This window comes from Limanda limanda, chromosome 20, assembly GCF_963576545.1.
Source record: "Limanda limanda chromosome 20, fLimLim1.1, whole genome shotgun sequence".
NCBI classification, from domain to species: Eukaryota; Metazoa; Chordata; class Actinopteri; order Pleuronectiformes; family Pleuronectidae; genus Limanda; species Limanda limanda.
The window spans coordinates 2,352,380-2,369,944 of NC_083655.1; the positions used below are offsets into that span (position 1 = coordinate 2,352,380).

At 45.4% G+C, this 17,565-nt stretch overlaps 1 protein-coding gene across 1 annotated transcript in view; it reads left to right on the forward strand.

Moving 5' to 3' along the window:
• The window catches only part of LOC133026842 (rho GTPase-activating protein 21), a 36,717-nt gene that overhangs the window by 11,317 nt on the left and 7,835 nt on the right, over positions 1 to 17,565 (forward strand). The window contains exons 3-18 of the mRNA XM_061093821.1: positions 3,066 to 3,158; positions 4,234 to 4,312; positions 4,856 to 4,910; positions 7,899 to 9,852; positions 12,172 to 12,321; positions 12,430 to 12,532; positions 12,618 to 12,654; positions 12,992 to 13,111; positions 14,164 to 14,463; positions 15,767 to 15,831; positions 15,936 to 16,081; positions 16,204 to 16,346; positions 16,439 to 16,597; positions 17,088 to 17,166; positions 17,287 to 17,360; positions 17,442 to 17,531. Of these exons, the coding sequence (XP_060949804.1) occupies positions 3,092 to 3,158; positions 4,234 to 4,312; positions 4,856 to 4,910; positions 7,899 to 9,852; positions 12,172 to 12,321; positions 12,430 to 12,532; positions 12,618 to 12,654; positions 12,992 to 13,111; positions 14,164 to 14,463; positions 15,767 to 15,831; positions 15,936 to 16,081; positions 16,204 to 16,346; positions 16,439 to 16,597; positions 17,088 to 17,166; positions 17,287 to 17,360; positions 17,442 to 17,531 (3,621 nt within the window). The 5' untranslated portion in view covers positions 3,066 to 3,091. The remainder of the gene's footprint in view (positions 1 to 3,065; positions 3,159 to 4,233; positions 4,313 to 4,855; positions 4,911 to 7,898; positions 9,853 to 12,171; positions 12,322 to 12,429; positions 12,533 to 12,617; positions 12,655 to 12,991; positions 13,112 to 14,163; positions 14,464 to 15,766; positions 15,832 to 15,935; positions 16,082 to 16,203; positions 16,347 to 16,438; positions 16,598 to 17,087; positions 17,167 to 17,286; positions 17,361 to 17,441; positions 17,532 to 17,565) is intronic.

Here is a 17,565-nt window from a genome sequence, read left to right on the forward strand (position 1 = left end):
AAAAGTGTGTAAAACATAGTGTGGCTTAATTGAATTTAAGGGGACTATAGGGCCTTACTGGAGGTATGTGCTCCACTGAGACCTTGACCATGAGCCGTCACATATTTTAAATTCTGAAAAGTTAAAAAAGTCGTTGCGTCATTGTTTCCCAGTACCACCCAAGAATAGCTGCGGTTATTCAACTCATTCTGAGCTTTGGAACAGCAACCCGAAGTCATTTTGGAGGCTGATGTGCTTCATTAATCCACACAGTAGTTTATGCTTTGATAAGACTGTTGGGAGCATTAAAAATGTCCAAAGCTTTAGATTTCCACATTTAATCCTGCTCATCCAGCTGCGGGCCATGGAAACTTCCAGAATCCAATTTGTGCTGCAGCGTCGGTGCTCGGTGAGATTGGCTCTGGATTGGGAATCTGCCTCGTGCACGCACACCAGCAGAGAGGCAGAGGGGGGGGTAGAGGGAGCGATAGTCGACTTCTCTCCACCCAACACGGATCAGTCATATCTAGGGTTGCAAAATTCCGGGAATATTTAAAGTTGGAAACTTTCCATGGGAATTAACGGGAATTAAAGGGAATAAACTGGAAATTTTGTGGATAATTTATACTAACTGTTTTGTTACAGGCTGATTTTAGCCACATTGTTTGGGGTGAAATGTCTCCACACATGAGAGAGTGCACGTGGCATTGTTCTGTAGAATAAGATGAGAAGAAAGTTTGTAAAAAAACACTAATGCAATGCCAGAGATATAAATAGTTAGCCAAACAATTGTAATCGTCTGTGAAAATATTTTACAATTGATGGATAAATGAATGGAAATAGGCTAGATGAACAGATGAACAATCCTCAATCAGCATGCTAATATATTTTCCCAGTAATATCATGGAAACTTACCTGACTAGTCCTGCACTCTACAGCAGGCCTCAATAGCCCTGCTGTAGAGTGAAGCATGCTGGGAGTTATCTGTGCATGTGATGGAAGAATGCACAGTGGAGGTTTGAAATTCAACATGCAGCGTGTGCTGCATTCCATACACCTTTAAAATAGAGTTTTGAATGATGTTTTTATTGCTCAGCTTTTAATTTGCGTATTATTATTTTTTTTTATCAAAATTCCCGAGCTTAACTTCCCATGGAAAGTTTCCGGAAGTTTACCGGAAACTTTCCACCCCTTTGCAACCCTAGTCATATCCAAAAACACTTCAATAATGTTTGGGTTTGAAGTCATGTCGACAGCGACCAGGTGATTCAGTACGATCCCTGTTTCTCTGCCTTTTCAATGAAGAGTTTTGTGCAACCATGTGACTTTGATTCTCACAAACACTCAATAACATCCACTCTAAATGCAATCTTATCACTTGTACACACAATTTTATGTAAAAAAAATCACCAGTCTAAAATATCTAATTTTATTTTTCTTATATGCAATCATATTTATCTCTACAACCATCTGGGAACCCCCCAGGAAATATCTCGCGACCCCTCGGACGCCCTTACCTGGAATATAAATCCAGTTTGTCCCTCGTAGAGCTATTTTATGTCCTCTACTGCCGTCTGCTGGATCAAAAAGGAGTTGACAGCTGTTGTCAACATTTCTGCAGTAACAGTGAACATTGATCTCTCCGTCTTTTCATATGAAGCTTATGAATATTGTATTTTTTTTTTATACCTGTCTGTCCATGAGATGAATCCCTCTCTTGTAAGTCCTCCTGAGGCCCTTAAAGTTTTATTTGCTCTCACACTAGTGGAGGTGTCAGGACAGAGGATGTAGCACCTTGTGTAGATTGTGAAGCTTTATGAGGCAAATTGTGATTTGTGAATATGATCTGTACAAATACAATTTAATTTGATTTAAAAAAGGAATCAGCCAGTTATCCTGCTAAGCTCTCCTGTGTTGTTTCTATTGCTCAGAGGTGATTATCATATGGAAGATCAAAACATTGCATGTGGTCAATGTTAATCCACAGCATGCAGTAACGTTTTCAGCCACATGGCGGGGGCAGCAGAACGCACTGACGTAACGACACACAATCATGAGAAACAAGGACATCTGAGGTTACACGGCTGTGAGACACGCTGGAGACCAGTCTGGGGCTTGAGACCGATGTTACTGGTTCCTCACCCCACGTCTGCTCCACCCCTGTCAATCGGACCCACACACACACACACAGACACACACCACTGATATCACCGGGCGCCTCTGGGTCATAAATGCATGTATCTGCTGCTGTGCGAACACGAAGCGGAGCGTTCATGAAGGGAGCCGGGCGTCCTCCTGAGGACTGAACAGTGGGATGCTCAGATGTTGCACTTCCTTTTAGTCTTCAGGCCATGAACGGCAGCTGAGGCCAAATGAGACTGAAGCTTCAGGCTCAGGGAAAAGACGAATTTTGCTTTTTGTAAATCAGACTCACTCTACTCCTGTGCCCTCTTATTTTTGTATTAATATACAAACCCTGCAGCCATTTTAAAAGATAATATTAGCGAACTTGTATAGATAGGATAAATATGGTGAGTTTCCTTGTGCACTTCACACGACATGGCGTGCCGTCGTGAAACCAAAGTCCCTTGTGTCTTGCTTGCATGCGGCCTTGTCAGCAAACTGTGACCCCCCCCCCCACTCTGTCTGCACCTCAGGACACATCTGACAGCGGAGAAGAGGCGATGAGAGGATGAGTCCCGGGACAGAGGAAGTGTTGTTTAAGGGAAAGACAGATGTACAGCGTTCGGGATGTTTATATTTTCCACTTAACTTCTCTCACGCTTTTCTGTAAAGCAACAAAAAGGCAAAGTGCAAGTGAAGCATCAGCAAGAAGTCGCTGAAATATATAAAGTATGTACAACACAAAACTCAGATGTGCTTCTTTTCAGTAGCGTTCGGAAACATCGTAAACAGATAATAAAGATAAACCAGAGGAAACGTGTGAACTGGTGCCACGGCGTTGGTGCAGTTGAATTTCCAGCTCCAGTGTAACATGGCCTACTTCTCTCTCTCTCTCTCTCTCTCTCTACTGCTGCTGCTCGTCCTCACTCAGTGCATGTCCTCTCTCTCTTTCTCGTTACCAGGGAGACAGCGAAACCGTCTGGAGCCAATGGACACCATTTTCGTCAAGCAAGTGAAGGAGGGAGGCCCCGCCCACGGAGCTGGACTATGTACAGGTACGCACACACACACACACACACACACACACACACACATGGGCATACAGTGCAACCCACAGTCTCCATGGCGATCGCTGCACTCCTGGTAACTGGCAGATCTTGAGATTAACTCCGACTGTCTCACATTTGACCCCAAAAATCGCCGCTTGATGCCAAGATTTCCTCACATCTGTTCTCTAGGTAATTCCACTTCCTTGGAACCTGCCAGGCAAAACAGAGATGGGTTACAAAATAACAGATGGCTCCTTTGTGGGAGGTTGAACAAAGTGTAATATGCACACTGTTATATCAACTGCAATCTCCCACTTTGTTTCTCTTATTAATCCACAAATCATTTCTTATTATGAAGGATAAAAAAAATGCTCGAACAGACTCCCCCCTCTGGTGAAAAGAACTAATCAGCTCTTTTTCCATTTTCATTTCCCGGGAATGTTGGTGACAGCTGAAGCTCCGTGCAGTAAAACCTCATTGCCTGGTTCGCGCTCTGTAATACTGGAAATGTCAAGTGGCCGGGACAAATCCTGTAAAGCCTTCTGCCTTTATCTGATCACTCTCCTTTCCTCTCCTGGGAGGGAGGAGTGTTCTGTTTTCCCACAATTATCTAGTTCCTCTCCTGAACTCACCTCTCGGCTTCAGGAAATGTTAATGGATGTGGATCCTCACACAGGATGGATCCTAACATGAGGTCCTGCAAATAAACCAGTATTGGTGTTTCTGCTTTGATCTAAAAGCAGATGTGTGTTTGTGCTGGAAGAAGAAGCCGCGGAGGAGTTCACTCGGTCAATAACCGTATTGACTGGACTCCAGATAATTGTCCTGAACAGTCGAGTTATCAGACCCGGTGGTCGTAGGGTTGGTCGTGTGGTCGGTGAATTGAAGCCGTGGCTCCGACGCTGTGGGATTCTCATGAAGTCTGTGTGGACGCCTTCAAAAAGAAGCTGAAGATTAATTTATTCAAACTGGCCTGTGCCTTGTTGTCCTACTGTTTTATGTGGTTATGCTTTTTGTTTGATTCTTTCACTGTTGAATTTAAACCATAAACTTAACTTATGTATTCTGTGATTCTGTGCAGGGGATCGTATTGTGAAGGTGAATGGAGAGAGCATCATTGGAAAGACGTACTCACAAGTCATAGCCTTGATCCAGAACAGGTAAGATTTTGCCAATGTTTAATTTTATGGTTCGATTTAAGGAAGAATTAGCAAAGCAGGAATGAGCCCAGAGGCCTAAATTTGATTAATTGAACATTTGCATTATCGCCTGTGACCCTGTTCCGTGTCCAAATCCAGCTTGAAAAACAATTTCTGTTTTTATTGATAATCATATATAATCACATCAGAATCAACAGGGGCCCGATGTGATGAATCAGACCCTGATTTAGAAACAACTGACTCAGACTCTGAGAGCTTATCTCTCCACCAACATCACTTCTCTGCGTGTTTGTGAACTAATGACACAGAAAATAATACAGAACCGTTGTGAAACTTTGTATTAAAAAAAACCCAGCTTTGCAATTGCGATTGTTTCCTTATCGCTGACACATGCACATGTAACTTTCACACACCATTAACCCGCAGCTGCAGAAGGTCGGATCGTACGTGTAACACGTGTGTCATGGCTCGCCCCCGATTGAACCCTCTGTTCTAACACTTTCTCTCCTTCTCTCATCTCCCCCTCACGTTTTCATCAATCAGCGAGCCCTCACTGGAGCTCTGTGTGATGCCAAAGGATGAGGACATTCTGCAGCTGGTGAGCATTCATTCATCAGTTGATATTGTTGGTATTTTCAATATGTTTTTGTTTTGTATTGTGTGGAAACGGTTAGTTTTTCTGAGCACTTTCATGGATCCGGTCTATTTCGGATCTTGACCATGAAGCCTGGTATCGATCGTCTCACGTCAGGTGGGCTGCGTTTCTAAAACTGGCAACCTCAGTGTTGAGTGGTTTAAAAACTAATAACAGAGGAACAGACCCAGTGTTCTGACTCCACACACACACACACACACACTCACACAGCCAGCTCACGCCAGTCAGCGATTCCCAGCAGACGATAACGCGGCACCAGACCACGTCAGACCAGTCGCCACACGACGCCTTTCAGCCCAGTTTGAGAAATCCTCTTTGTCGGAGCAGAGAACTGAGTCCGATCCCACTGTGCTGCTGAATTCCTCACATAGCTTGTTAGTTTGGCCGCAGCTTACCAGATGCCACAATAACTTGCTTTTGGCATTTTGGAACGAGTGAGGACTCACAAGGCTCAGGGTTTCAAATGAGCCGTTGAGAAACGCAGGAGTTAAAATTAAAGCTTAATTTGCCAGCTGAGGTTTTTAGGGGAAATTTTATTTTACAGTTGTTTACAATCCGAGGGTCAAACCGCTCTTAATGTGCCTCGATACAAAGTCAATATTAAAGAACAATATATATTTAACTGCAGATTTAACTCTCTGTAAATCCTCATCAATACAAATGAAATTATTATTATCACAGCAGAGTTTCCATTAATTAAGCCGTTCAACATTATATGCATAAAGGTGTCTGTGTCTGCTTTTAAATGTGTTTGTGTGTTTGAGTTTTCGGAGGCATGGAGCCCACACACCACCGGAGGGAGTGCAGCTGCAGTCAGCTGACTCTCCTCTCGGTACACTGTTTACAGGAGCGAGCGAGCGAGCGAGCGAGCGAGAGAGGAAGCCAGTGTCGCTCGGGCAAGCGTGTGTGTTTACACTCGCCCAAAAGTGCACGTACGATAGGGCAGCGTGGATCAGATGAGTGGAAGGAGGCGAGTGGAGAGAGAGTATGTGTGAGTGAGTGAGAGCGACTGAAATGCCTCAGAAGCCAGAGAGGGGGGGGGAGAGGTGCCGCTGAGAGCAGGTGAGAGTGACAGCACGGGGGGGGGGGGAATGCTGAGTGTGTGGAAAGGAGAGAAAACCTGCGTATTGTTACAGCAGTGTGTGTGTGTCAGTGTTTGTGTGTGTGGAGTAAGAAAAGGAAATAACAGGGATGAGCACACAACGACTCAGAGGAGATTCAGGTCCGTGAAGGACGGACACTGCTGAACTTCACCTCTATTCTCATTCTCTCTTATTCTTCCTCTCTCAAACTGCGATTTCTCGGCTCTGCGATTCCTTTTCCACGATGTATTTTTAGCCTCTGCTGAAGTTACTGTCTTTCTAAACGTGTCATCTCCATCTCTGTGTGTGTGTATCGCTCGTTTTCTATGTGTTCACCTGTTTCCTTCTCTTTCTGCTCCTCTCTGCTTCTCTAACCTTGGGGACTGCAGTTTTCCAGGGATATCACAGCTCTGGTAAGAAGGGAATCTGTCCTAACCAATCATTTTCCTTTAAGTTCTCTGTCCGGATGATTCGCAAGTTTCTGACTTTGTAATTGCACATGTCGTAGGTGTCAAACTCCCAAAAAAGCCCATTTGTAATTCCCCTCCTTTCCTGGGATGAGTGTATGCAGTCTTAAAACAAAAGATGAGTTCACTGGAAAAAGAGACATCCTCTGTCAGCAGACCTCTGTACTTTCCTCATCAAGAAATTAGTTTTATATTTGCCTGGTTGGTTTATGCAAATGCAGAGGGAGGCACCGGGCTGCAGACCCACCGCTGCTGTAACCTGACACCTCAGGTGGAGTGCCATCGATTAAAGTCCAGCACCGTAGCGCTCTCCCTTTTCATTTGCTCAAGGGCTCTCGAGCTGAGAGGATGAGGAAATATAACGAGGTCAGCGTGCAACCGGGAGACTTTTCTGAAGCTGTCCGTGATGATATTTAAATGGAGAGTGAGCTCTAGCAAAGTTTAAGGGGTGTTACTCCAGGAAAGTACCTGAGTCTCTGCAGTGACAGTGGAGTTGTAGAGCCATGCTGACAGAGGTAGCGTTAGCTGCCACCAGCAGACACAGACGTCCTCCGTTCTCTCTCTCCTCGTGCCTCAGGGCACCGAAGGTGGGTAAACCTCTGCCGCTTTAATCCTGACTTCTGCCTCCGAGGGTTTACTCTGGACTTTCCAACCTTCTTTTTCTATTTGCTGTTCTTTTTCCCCCTTTTTTCCTCACATCTGGTGCTTTTTATGATAATTTAGAAAATGGTATAATGTAATATTTGTTTGCCTTCTCCTAGGAGAGAGATTGAGAAACTTTCGAGAACAATTGTTGTGTTTGTTTGGAAAAGAATTTCTGGAACGCCGTGTCTCTTAACCATTCCGTTTATTTACATGGAAAGGCAGAATCCAGTTGTGGGTCTGTCACTTACACTTATTGTTTGTCTTGCTGATAATCTCATCACATTAAGCAAAGACTCTCAGATTACCTTTCTTTCTCTACTCTTAAAATGCCAGCAGCCACACTGCGGTGGTGCAGTTGAGGTATTTAATAAAGAACAGATTGAAACTGAGGGAGATGAAGTCTCAGGTTATAGATGTGTCAGGATATCGAGCATTCAAAAAATCGGTTGCCCTACAAATGTGGTTTCTGAGCAGGAAATCAAACATGGGCCAAAATAGAACAGTCTTTGTATTGTCTGCTATTTTTGGATTGTGCGTTTGCAGCGTATTTTTCATGGAAGAAGTCTGATCGCTTCACAAATAGCTCTGCAGCACTCCCTGTTTTTTTTACGTTGTTGAGAGGGGTCTAATGTATCCTGTTCCGGGTTGGGGCGCGATGTTCTCTGGCAGTTTAATCTATTCCTGCTCTCCAGCCTCTGTGCAACCTAAGTGACACAATGTCCTTTAATCTCTTGCAGGCGTACTCCCAGGATGCATACCTCAAAGGAAACGAGGCGTACAGCGGAAATGCGCAGAACATCCCCGAGCCCCCTCCCATATGCTACCCTCGGATAGAAGTGAAGGCTGCGGGCATGGCCCAGGCGTCAGAGCCTGCCCCGGTCAGTGAGACCCCTGGAGGGCCGGCTCAGGGACCAGGAAGAAGAGGGGGGGCCAGTGAACAGAGTCACCGGGTGGAGATCCCTGTTCCGCCGTCACCCCCGACCCAGCAGGCATCCAAGTCTCAGACTGTGGTGTCTGTGTGTAATGACAGTAAGAGGACAGTAGCCATGCCTCCTGATCCAGTTGACCGGGGGCCCTGGGTCGCTCGGGCGGGCCCCAGTCACAGGACAGAGGAAAACCGGTACAGTTCTCCACCCGATTCTGGATCAGCTAGACTCAGACCCCTTATTCCCTCAGTCCCCGGGGGTGCACAGTTGCAGTGTCCCTCTTCCCGTCCGGTAGAAAGTCCGGTTTACTCCCCGTCCTCAAGTTCTAGACCTGGTGCGATCCATGCGGACCCCTTAACCCCGCCTGCACGGACACCTGTCGCTGCTGCATCGCCGGACAAGTTCTCCACTGCTGTCTCACCCAACACCAACCACTACTCGCCCTCTCCCACAGCCTCATCCACCTCCCCACACCAGAACATTGACTGGAGAAATTACACCACCTATAAGGATTACATCGACGCCAAGAGGCTGCACACGTACGGCTGCCGCACCATCCAGGAGCGCTTGGACAGCTTGCGTGCAGCTGCTAATTCTACTTCTGCGTACGCCCAGCAACGAACGCCTCTCCCTTCCAGCCCCAGCCAGAGAGCGCCATCGGTCTCCCAGGTCAGACAGAGGAGCACATCCAGTGACCGTTGGATGGACGCAAAGAGTCCGGGTACTACAGTGACAGCTCCATTACGTAGCGTCTCCCAAGAGAGGCTTGGAGGTGGAACGGAGAAGACGATACCAAACAGGAACTGGCCTCGGAGCTCGTCCCAGGGCGCTCTGCCCTTCTCCTCCCCGACAGATGTTACCAAACCTCGGGCACGGTCTTGCGACTACCTGGGCCAGCAGCCTGCTGAGCCGGGTGGGGTTGACAAGGCAGAGGAATCCAGAGCCGGCAGGCAGGGAGCAGGCCTGAAAGTTTTACCTCATCTCAACAGGAGTCTCCCTGGACAGGAGAGCGAAGGGCGAGGAAGTGGATTCTCTAGCTCACCTTCAGCTGCTCCTGTGTTTACTAAAGGTACAACAGACTCTGTAACACCACCCAGGACAGACGGGGTCATCATGAGACCCTCACGTCTGCCTGTGAAAAATGCCATCTCAGACTCTTTACCTGCCTTACCCATCAAAACCACAGACCCTCTTAAAGACCAAAGAGCTGCCATCAGTGGCAACCACCTGGGGTACCCGTCCCCTCTGCACCTCCAGCTCAGGGGCCGGGCGGACAGTCTGAAAATGGAGAACAGGTTGGAGGCCGGGTTGGCTGCCAGGTCCTCCTCTTGCTCTGGTCCGTCCTCTCAACTGCCCACGCAGAGACAACTTGGAGCTTCCTCTGGTAGCTCCACTAGCAACGGAGCTGTGACCCCAAAGCCAAAGGTCAGAGAAACCTGCACATCCACCAGCTCACCTGTACGAACTAATGGCGGTCTCACGGAGGGAGTAGAAGGACCTGATGCAACAGTAGTGGTCCTAAGAAGAGACAAGAAATCCGAAGCTCCTCACATTCGCCCTCCGTCATATGTACTAGCCGTTAATGACTGCGGTGGAGGAGTCACTCATAGGTCACCACCTTTGGTGAAGGCCGGCTCGGCCGATGCAATGTGCTGGATGTCCAACGACGGCTGTAGGGAGAAGCATTTTAGGAGACTGGGCGACACACGACACACGTCTGGATCCAATAACCTGGATGACTCCCTGGATTCGATCCCTTTCATAGGTAAGACTGCACCTGATCCACAGAACCACCTTCTAATGACTCTGTGTCTCTATAGCAGACAGAGTTAGTGTGTTTATACTTGAAAAGCAAGACATTGTGTTGAATTAAAAACCAAAAGCAGAATTTCCAGTCACAGCAGAACATGTCCTGTAGGAATTTAAACGAATTAGTTGTGGCACGTTGAACTCAGGTTGACACTGTGTCAGGTGTAACCATGACGTATTCAAACCTCTCTGGCATCGTAGTCGTGCAGCACAGACACACAGACACACACACACACTCACACTCAATAAACTCGCCCTCCCACCTTCTGAAATGTCTCATATTCCCCCCCCCCAGCGTTGCACAGCAAGAGAAACCTAAGAATGTCGCCCTAATGGACTGTGACATAACAGAGAAATAAGGTCACTCCTGCAGCAACCCGCTTCAATTACACCTCATCGTACAATGAGTGGAACCACTGCTCTGTGTTTAGTGTCTGACACACATTGTGATCTGGGACCATCGCTGCTGCAGTACGTGCAAAATGTCACATCACCGCTTGTTTTACGTCAACGAGGAATCGTATTTTCTTTTTGTTGTGTTTTCTGCGTCATCCATTGAGCGTCAGAGTCGAGCAGAGTTGTGGTTTCACTTGTTGTGTTGTTTTCAAACTGAAGTATCGTCTCCAGTGGCTTCTGTTGTGTCATCTCACATCTGGCAAACAGAAACCCAACAAGCTAGAACTCAACCTCACATCCACGGCCGCGTCACCTTCTGTCCCGAGAGCCTGCAGCGGTTCATCCCATCGTCTTCTAGCACCATTTCCCTCCTGTGTACACAAACACTTACTGTGCATCTGGATCTAGATCTGATTTTATCATTACACTTCCCAGTGTTTTTATTTAACTCCGGAGATGTTTCTTTTCCAGAATGTGAGGTAAAAAGTTAAAGCAGCGATTGCCTAACCTCAAATTGATTTCGCGTTTATTAGCTAGAGCCAAAAGCTGGTTAGCTTAGCTTGGGATAAAAACATGTAAACAGGAGCCTGATCCCAAAAAACTACTATCATGTATTTGTCTAATTAATACAAAGCTGCTGTGTAGTAACAAGAATTTGGGGTTTAGTATTATTCATGTATCTGACTTCAACATCAACATTAAAAAGGTTGGATTTTTCCTTTGGACACTCATGAATCATGATTAAAAAAATCTCCAGATCCCAAAAGATACGAGAGAATGCTTTCTATCTTTCTTTCATACTGATATTAATGGATCTGCGTTGTTCTCCAGCTTTATTGAAAGCTTAAAGTGTTGTTGTCGAAATCGTACGTGTCGGACGTCAGTGGGAGTCGCCGTCTTCCCAGAAACAGAATAAAATCTTTACAAACAAGTGATTACATGTAATAGGCATCGGTCTGAGGTTTCAGAAAAGAGGTTTGTGGTGTCATGGGAGAGGATCTCTCCAGGTTCGAGGGGAAAGAGATTTCAAAGCAGTGATCTGTGATGTTCAACAAGCAGATCAGATGTTTGACACTAAAATTGAAAGAAAGACAAACGTTGCACTGACATCTATGGGAATTTAATCCTTTGACAGTTGTATGTCGTTAAATCCGTAAAAATAATGATTTGAACCCAGTTTACCAAAAAGAAGAAATCTCCTGTCATCACAAGACAATAAATATGAAGAAGAATTCAGCTTTTTGCTCGATTTAATTCTAGACAGTTTTCAGGAACATAATATTTGGCTGCCTGCATCACCACCACCGCAGATATGATTCATTTCTCTCAGTGTTTGTTCAGCGTGCGCGTCTCTCAATTTGTTTTTAGGGCTCGCTATCGTGCTGATACTGCATATCAGATGTTATGACACAACGCTGTCTGGGAGGGTGTAGTGTTCGCTGACTACGTTGCACGTGTGTGTTTAACAGGAAAGGTGTTCCAGCTTATCCGAGAAGGAACGAGTGTTTACTTTCTGACTGCATCGCTCTTTTCTTTTCAGCTTCTTATCGCAGCACTTTACAGCCGTCTGCTGAAGGGATTAGTCCGGTGGAGATAGCACAGATGAATGAGGCATTGTGTATTTCTTATTATTTAATTTGCAATATGATGTTCTATAACAAAGGTGTATAAGAGGTCAGTAGAGTTGAATCCTGCCCATCCTTCAATTTAAAGCAATATATTCTGTTCTTGTTTTGGATATTTAACACTAGATGTTCTTTGTTGTTGTTGAACCGATGGGTCCCTGGTTTCAAATAGTAAATACACATGTTTTTCCTCATTCAGAAGATGGATTTATATTTCTCACCATGAAGCTGAATTCCTCCCGTTCTGTCCTCAGATGAACCCTCCAGTCCCAGTCTCGACCTGGACAGCAGCATCCACATCCCGGCCTCTGCCGTCATATCTGCAGCCCCCATCATCACCACCATCCCACCCAGCCCCACCTCGCCATCCCCCCTCTTTCGACGACAGCTGTCACATGACCAAGGTATTGTTGTTCTATTTTATCGCCGAATATGAAATTAGGCAACTGTTTGAACTCGCTATCACAGCCTGTGGCCACTTTATAAATGATTGTCTGACCCTCTCTTAATAGATTCTCTCCGTCTCACAATTATTGAGTCAGATTCTGGAACAAAAACCGAGCGTTCCAAGTCGTACGATGAAGGTCTGGACAACTACCGGGAAGAAGCCAGAGGGTGAGGGGCTCCACACTAAAGATTATTACTCCATAATGTTCCAGCTCTTTCAGTATGATAATGTTTTCATGTCTCCTTCATGTAGGAGGTCTATTATACCTGGTCTGAAAGGTCTTCGGAGGGTGAGTCCAGTCTGGGTTTTTATCAACCTTACATTTGTTTGTCAGCTCTGAGCAGCAGCTACCTGCTGGGTTATCAGCTCGTTAGGCCACACCCAGAAGATAATACTTTACAGGAAATAGTGGCGGCTCTAAAAGTGACGTCAGGCTTGTTGTTGGTAAATTATTGATTCAGAAGGTGTGGACGTGTATTTATTCTTACCTTTCTATCAATCTTAAATTGGTAGATGCTTTAAAATGTGACATTGAGACGCACCAGATTTATGCTAATGGTTTGACTGGTCTGGACGTGAGAAGTTTCTGTCTCTAACGTTTCCTGTCACCTCCTCATCCATCGCAGGCGGTCGACAGGTCGTCAGAGGATTCAGGCTCCAGGAGAGATTCCTCATCTGATATCTTCTGCGACGCCACCAAGGAGGGTTTGCTGCATTTCAAGCAGCTGAACACAGATAAGGGAAAGGTGTGCACCGTCTCCGTGTAGCTTTCCTATCGTATATATGAGCATTACATGACCCGTAACTGGGGTTGCAAAGGGGTGGAAAGTTTCCGGTAAATTTCCGGAAACTTTCCGGAAACTTTCCACGGGAATATTTTGAAAAAAAAAAAAACTATGCACATTAAACGCTGAGCAATAAAAACATCATTCAAAACTCTATTTTAAAGATGTATGTAACGTTGAGTTTCAAACCTCCACTGTGCATTCTTCCATCACATGCACAGATAACTCCCAGCATGCTTCACTCTACAGCAGGGCTATTGAGGCCTGCTGTAGAGTGCAGGACTAGTCAGGTAAGTTTCCATGATATTACTGGGAAAATATATTAGCATGCTGATTGAGGATTGTTCATCTGTTCATCTAGACTATTTCCATTCATTTATCCATCAATTGTAAAATATTTTTACAGACTATTCCAATTTTTGGCTAACTATTTATATCTCTGGCATTGCATTAGTGTTTTTTTACAATCTTTTTCCTCATCTTATTCTACAGAACAATGCCACGTGCACTCTCTCATGTGTGGAGACATTTCACCTCATCAGATGTAGAAGGAAAGGCTGTGTACATTTGCAAATACTGTGCAAAGACCAATGTTAAGAATGACACAACGATGCAGAAGCATATAGTCAAGTGCCCAAAGTTTCCTCAGGGCTCAAATCAGCCTATGACACAACAAAATGTTTATATTTATGACTGTATATGACAAGGTAAATACAGTTGGTATAAATTACCCACAACATTTCCAGTTTATTCCTGTTAATTCCCGTTAATTCCCATTAATTCCCGTTAATTCCCATGGAAAGTTTCCAACTTTGAATATTCCTGGAATTTTGCATCTCTACCCGTAACTTAGTTTATAAACAGCAGTGAGTCTGACCTGGTTTGAGGATATGATCGGTTTGAACTTAAATCTGCCGTTGACCTTGTTGCTTCAGGTCTTGTATTCACGATGTCATCCAGAGCAGCTTATTTCTCTGTTTAACTTTGCTTTGTGAATCTCTGTTTCTCCGCAGCGTGTCGGCGGGGGGATGCGCCCGTGGAAGCAGATGTACGCCGTGTTGAGAGGAAACTACCTCTGCCTGTATAAAGACAAAAAGGAAGGTCAAGCTCACGCCAACTGCCAGGTGGTGGACGAGGCTCTGCCGATCAGCATCAAGGCCTGTCTGATCGACATCTCCTACAGCGACACCAAGCGTAAGAACGTGCTGCGGCTGACCACGTCGGACTGCGAGTACCTGTTCCAGGCCGAGGACCGGGAGGACATGCTGGCCTGGATCCGAGTCATTCAGGAGAGCAGCAACCTGGACGAGGAGGTGAGAACCAGAGATTCCGAGGAACCAAGCTTAATCCAAATTCCGTGGAAATCTGTTTAGTTGTTTTTGCGTAATCTTGCTCATCAGAAAAACCTGGAGGCGTTAAGTTCTCAGGTTGCATGTGAGTCTCAGGATCGCTCTGAGGGAACATCTTTAGATCTGACACTAATCTTCACCTGGACTCAAAGAGGAACTGATTCAATTTTTGGTCACAACGACGTCAGAAAAGTGTTTTATTCGATAAAAATGATTGTTTGACGACATTTAATATCTAAAAGGCTAAAGTGCTACTTCACTGTGACATAACCCTAACCCTAACCCTGAAGGAACATCTCTACATCTGACTCAAATCTTCACCTGGACTCAAACATGAACTGATTTGATTTTTTGGATTTTTTTACGTCAGAAAAGTGTTTAGTTCTATAAAAATGATTGTTTGATGACATTTAATATCTTAAGGGTTAGGGTTAGTTCTAGGGAAAGTGCTACTTCACTGTGACATAATAACGTTCTGCAGAATCACTCGGGAGCAGAAGGGGGAGATTGTAACTCCCCCCCCCCGGCCCGACAGGTTGAACAACCGCCTCGGCCATAATTCTACTTTTATTATGATTTTATTTGCAGACTTTGGCAGCTTGTACAGTTCATCAGTTCTCAGCAAGGCCGCTGCCTCGGGCTCTCTGTGCAGGTCACTGTGCCAGGGATCATCCTCTGTTATATCACTTGTCAGTGTAACATTACCGCTAATACTGTACAATATTCCATTGTTCATTTCAATGGCGCTCGTGTCCTTTTGACCTCGGAGCCGGTTTTGCTTTCGAAAGAAAACAAAGGTTGCCGCTAAAATTATAACAAATCGTAATGTCACGGTTCAGCTGCAGTTTACAGCTTTATTATTAGGAATTTAATAATGATTTCAGTCACTAATTTCTGCAGAAAGGGGATTCATTTAGAGTAACACACTGACTATCTGACAATGACATTCAGATTTGTCCTAAATCAAACATCATTAGCATTTAGCAACTATTAAAATCACAGATATGATATTTCCTTTCTTTTCACTCACTCCACTGTGTGTTTAGCAGGCAGATGTTCCCTCATAGGTAATTTCAGACCATCTTTATCCTCTTTGACGATCTAACCACTCCGTCCATACTGGGATAATCCAAAGGTCTGACCTGTGTCACCCGATAGCAGCAGGTCACATACAGATGTATCACAGCCTGTTCGGGGGGGTCTAAGGAAGGTGTTGCACCTGATGCACTAACCATCATCTTTTGTGTCTCGTGTCCATTTCTATTAGAACGCCATCTTCACCAGCCATGACCTCATCAGCAGGAAGATCAAGGAGTACAACACCTTGATGAGGTAAGTACAGACGAGAGGAGAGAGGGAGTCCTGACACTGTTGAGATCTTCACGCCGTCCCGTGCACAGAATCTCATCCAGCGTCCGTGTCCTTGTCTCGTTCAGTCCCACCGGCAGCAGGACGGAGCAGTCGCCCAAAGCTTCTCGCCAGTCGCTGAGCATCCGACAGACGCTGCTGGGAGGAAAAGAGACCAAAGCTACAAGTCCTCACTCCCCCAAACCTGAGCAGGAGAGGAAGAACATGCACAAAGGTAGGACAGAGGACAAAACTGTATGTGCACTACAGTGATATGATATGAATTCTTAACAGTGTGAATGTCTCAATGTTAAAGAAGGGTCTGTAACGTCTGTATTCTCATTATTTCGCTCACAGACGACACCAGCCCTCCGAAGGACAAAGGGACCTGGAGGAAAGGAATCCCCGGGCTGATGAGGAAACCTTTCGAGAAGAAGCCGTCTCCTGGCGTCACGTTCGGAGTGAGGCTGGACGACTGTCCGCCCGCACTGACAAACAAGGTCTGTGCTCATCTACACTCATAAAGATGCTTTTGACCTTATCTGCATGTCTGATAACCTGATCCTCTTCCTCCTTTACGCACATCGTCCAGTTTGTGCCTCTGATTGTGGAGGTCTGCTGTAACCTGGTGGAGGAGAGGGGGCTGGAGTACACCGGCATCTACAGGGTCCCGGGAAACAACGCAGCCATCTCCAACATGCAGGAGGAGCTCAACAACAAGGGCATGAACGATATCGATGTCCAGGATGATGTGAGTCACTCCATCGATCCTCTGCTGCTTTAATTACACTCTCCTTGAAGCTGTGTAAGTGCTGGACCTCGATTCGTTCAGAGCCGGATGCAAGACGGACATTTTTATAAAGCTGCATCTCTGCAATTGTCCTGAAAGCATCAATAAAGTTTACTGTAATTTATTGGCAAGATTCAGTAAGTAAAAAACCATAATAAGTTCTGTAACTAACAGAACCGTTAGAAGCTGTGGAGTTCAGAAGCTAAACGACATCTTTCTGACAGTGGATGTCGTGAAATGTTCTTCTGAGCCTCAAATTATAATACAGGTTGAACTTGAATGTTACTTAGAAGAGTTCATATCTCTGCCAAGGTTTATTGGCCTGTGTTCCATGTTTCCTCCGAGTTTCATCCTGACAAACAAACGCACGGCGGCAAAATCATCTCATTAGTGGAGGTAATAAGTTTCAGGGTTTCTCTTATGATACTTAAGTTGTGTTTCTGCTTCGTAGAAATGGAGGGACCTCAATGTGATCAGCAGTTTACTCAAGTCCTTCTTCCGCAAACTTCCAGAGCCCTTGTTCACTAATGGTGAGTTGTTTTTACAGGATCGTGCCTCCCATCTAGTGGCCAAACGTGTTAACTGCATGCTGTTTTTTACGTGACTGCATTGAAAGTTTTTAAAATGACAAATGTTGTCCCCCCCCACAGATAGATACTCAGACTTCATAGACGCCAACAGGGTCGAGGGCCCGGTGGAGAGACTCAAAGTGATCAAGAGGCTGGTGAGTCGTTTATTTCATCCTTTGTTTGTTTTCCATCTGTAGTTGCATCCTTTCATTTGTTATTCTCCTGTTTCCTGACAGCTTCATGAGTTACCAGATCATCACTACGAGACCCTGAAGTTCCTCTCAGCTCATCTGAAATGTGTGGCTGATAACTCAGAGAAGAATAAGGTACGGAACTTAAGCCTTTTTATCTTTTCAAACC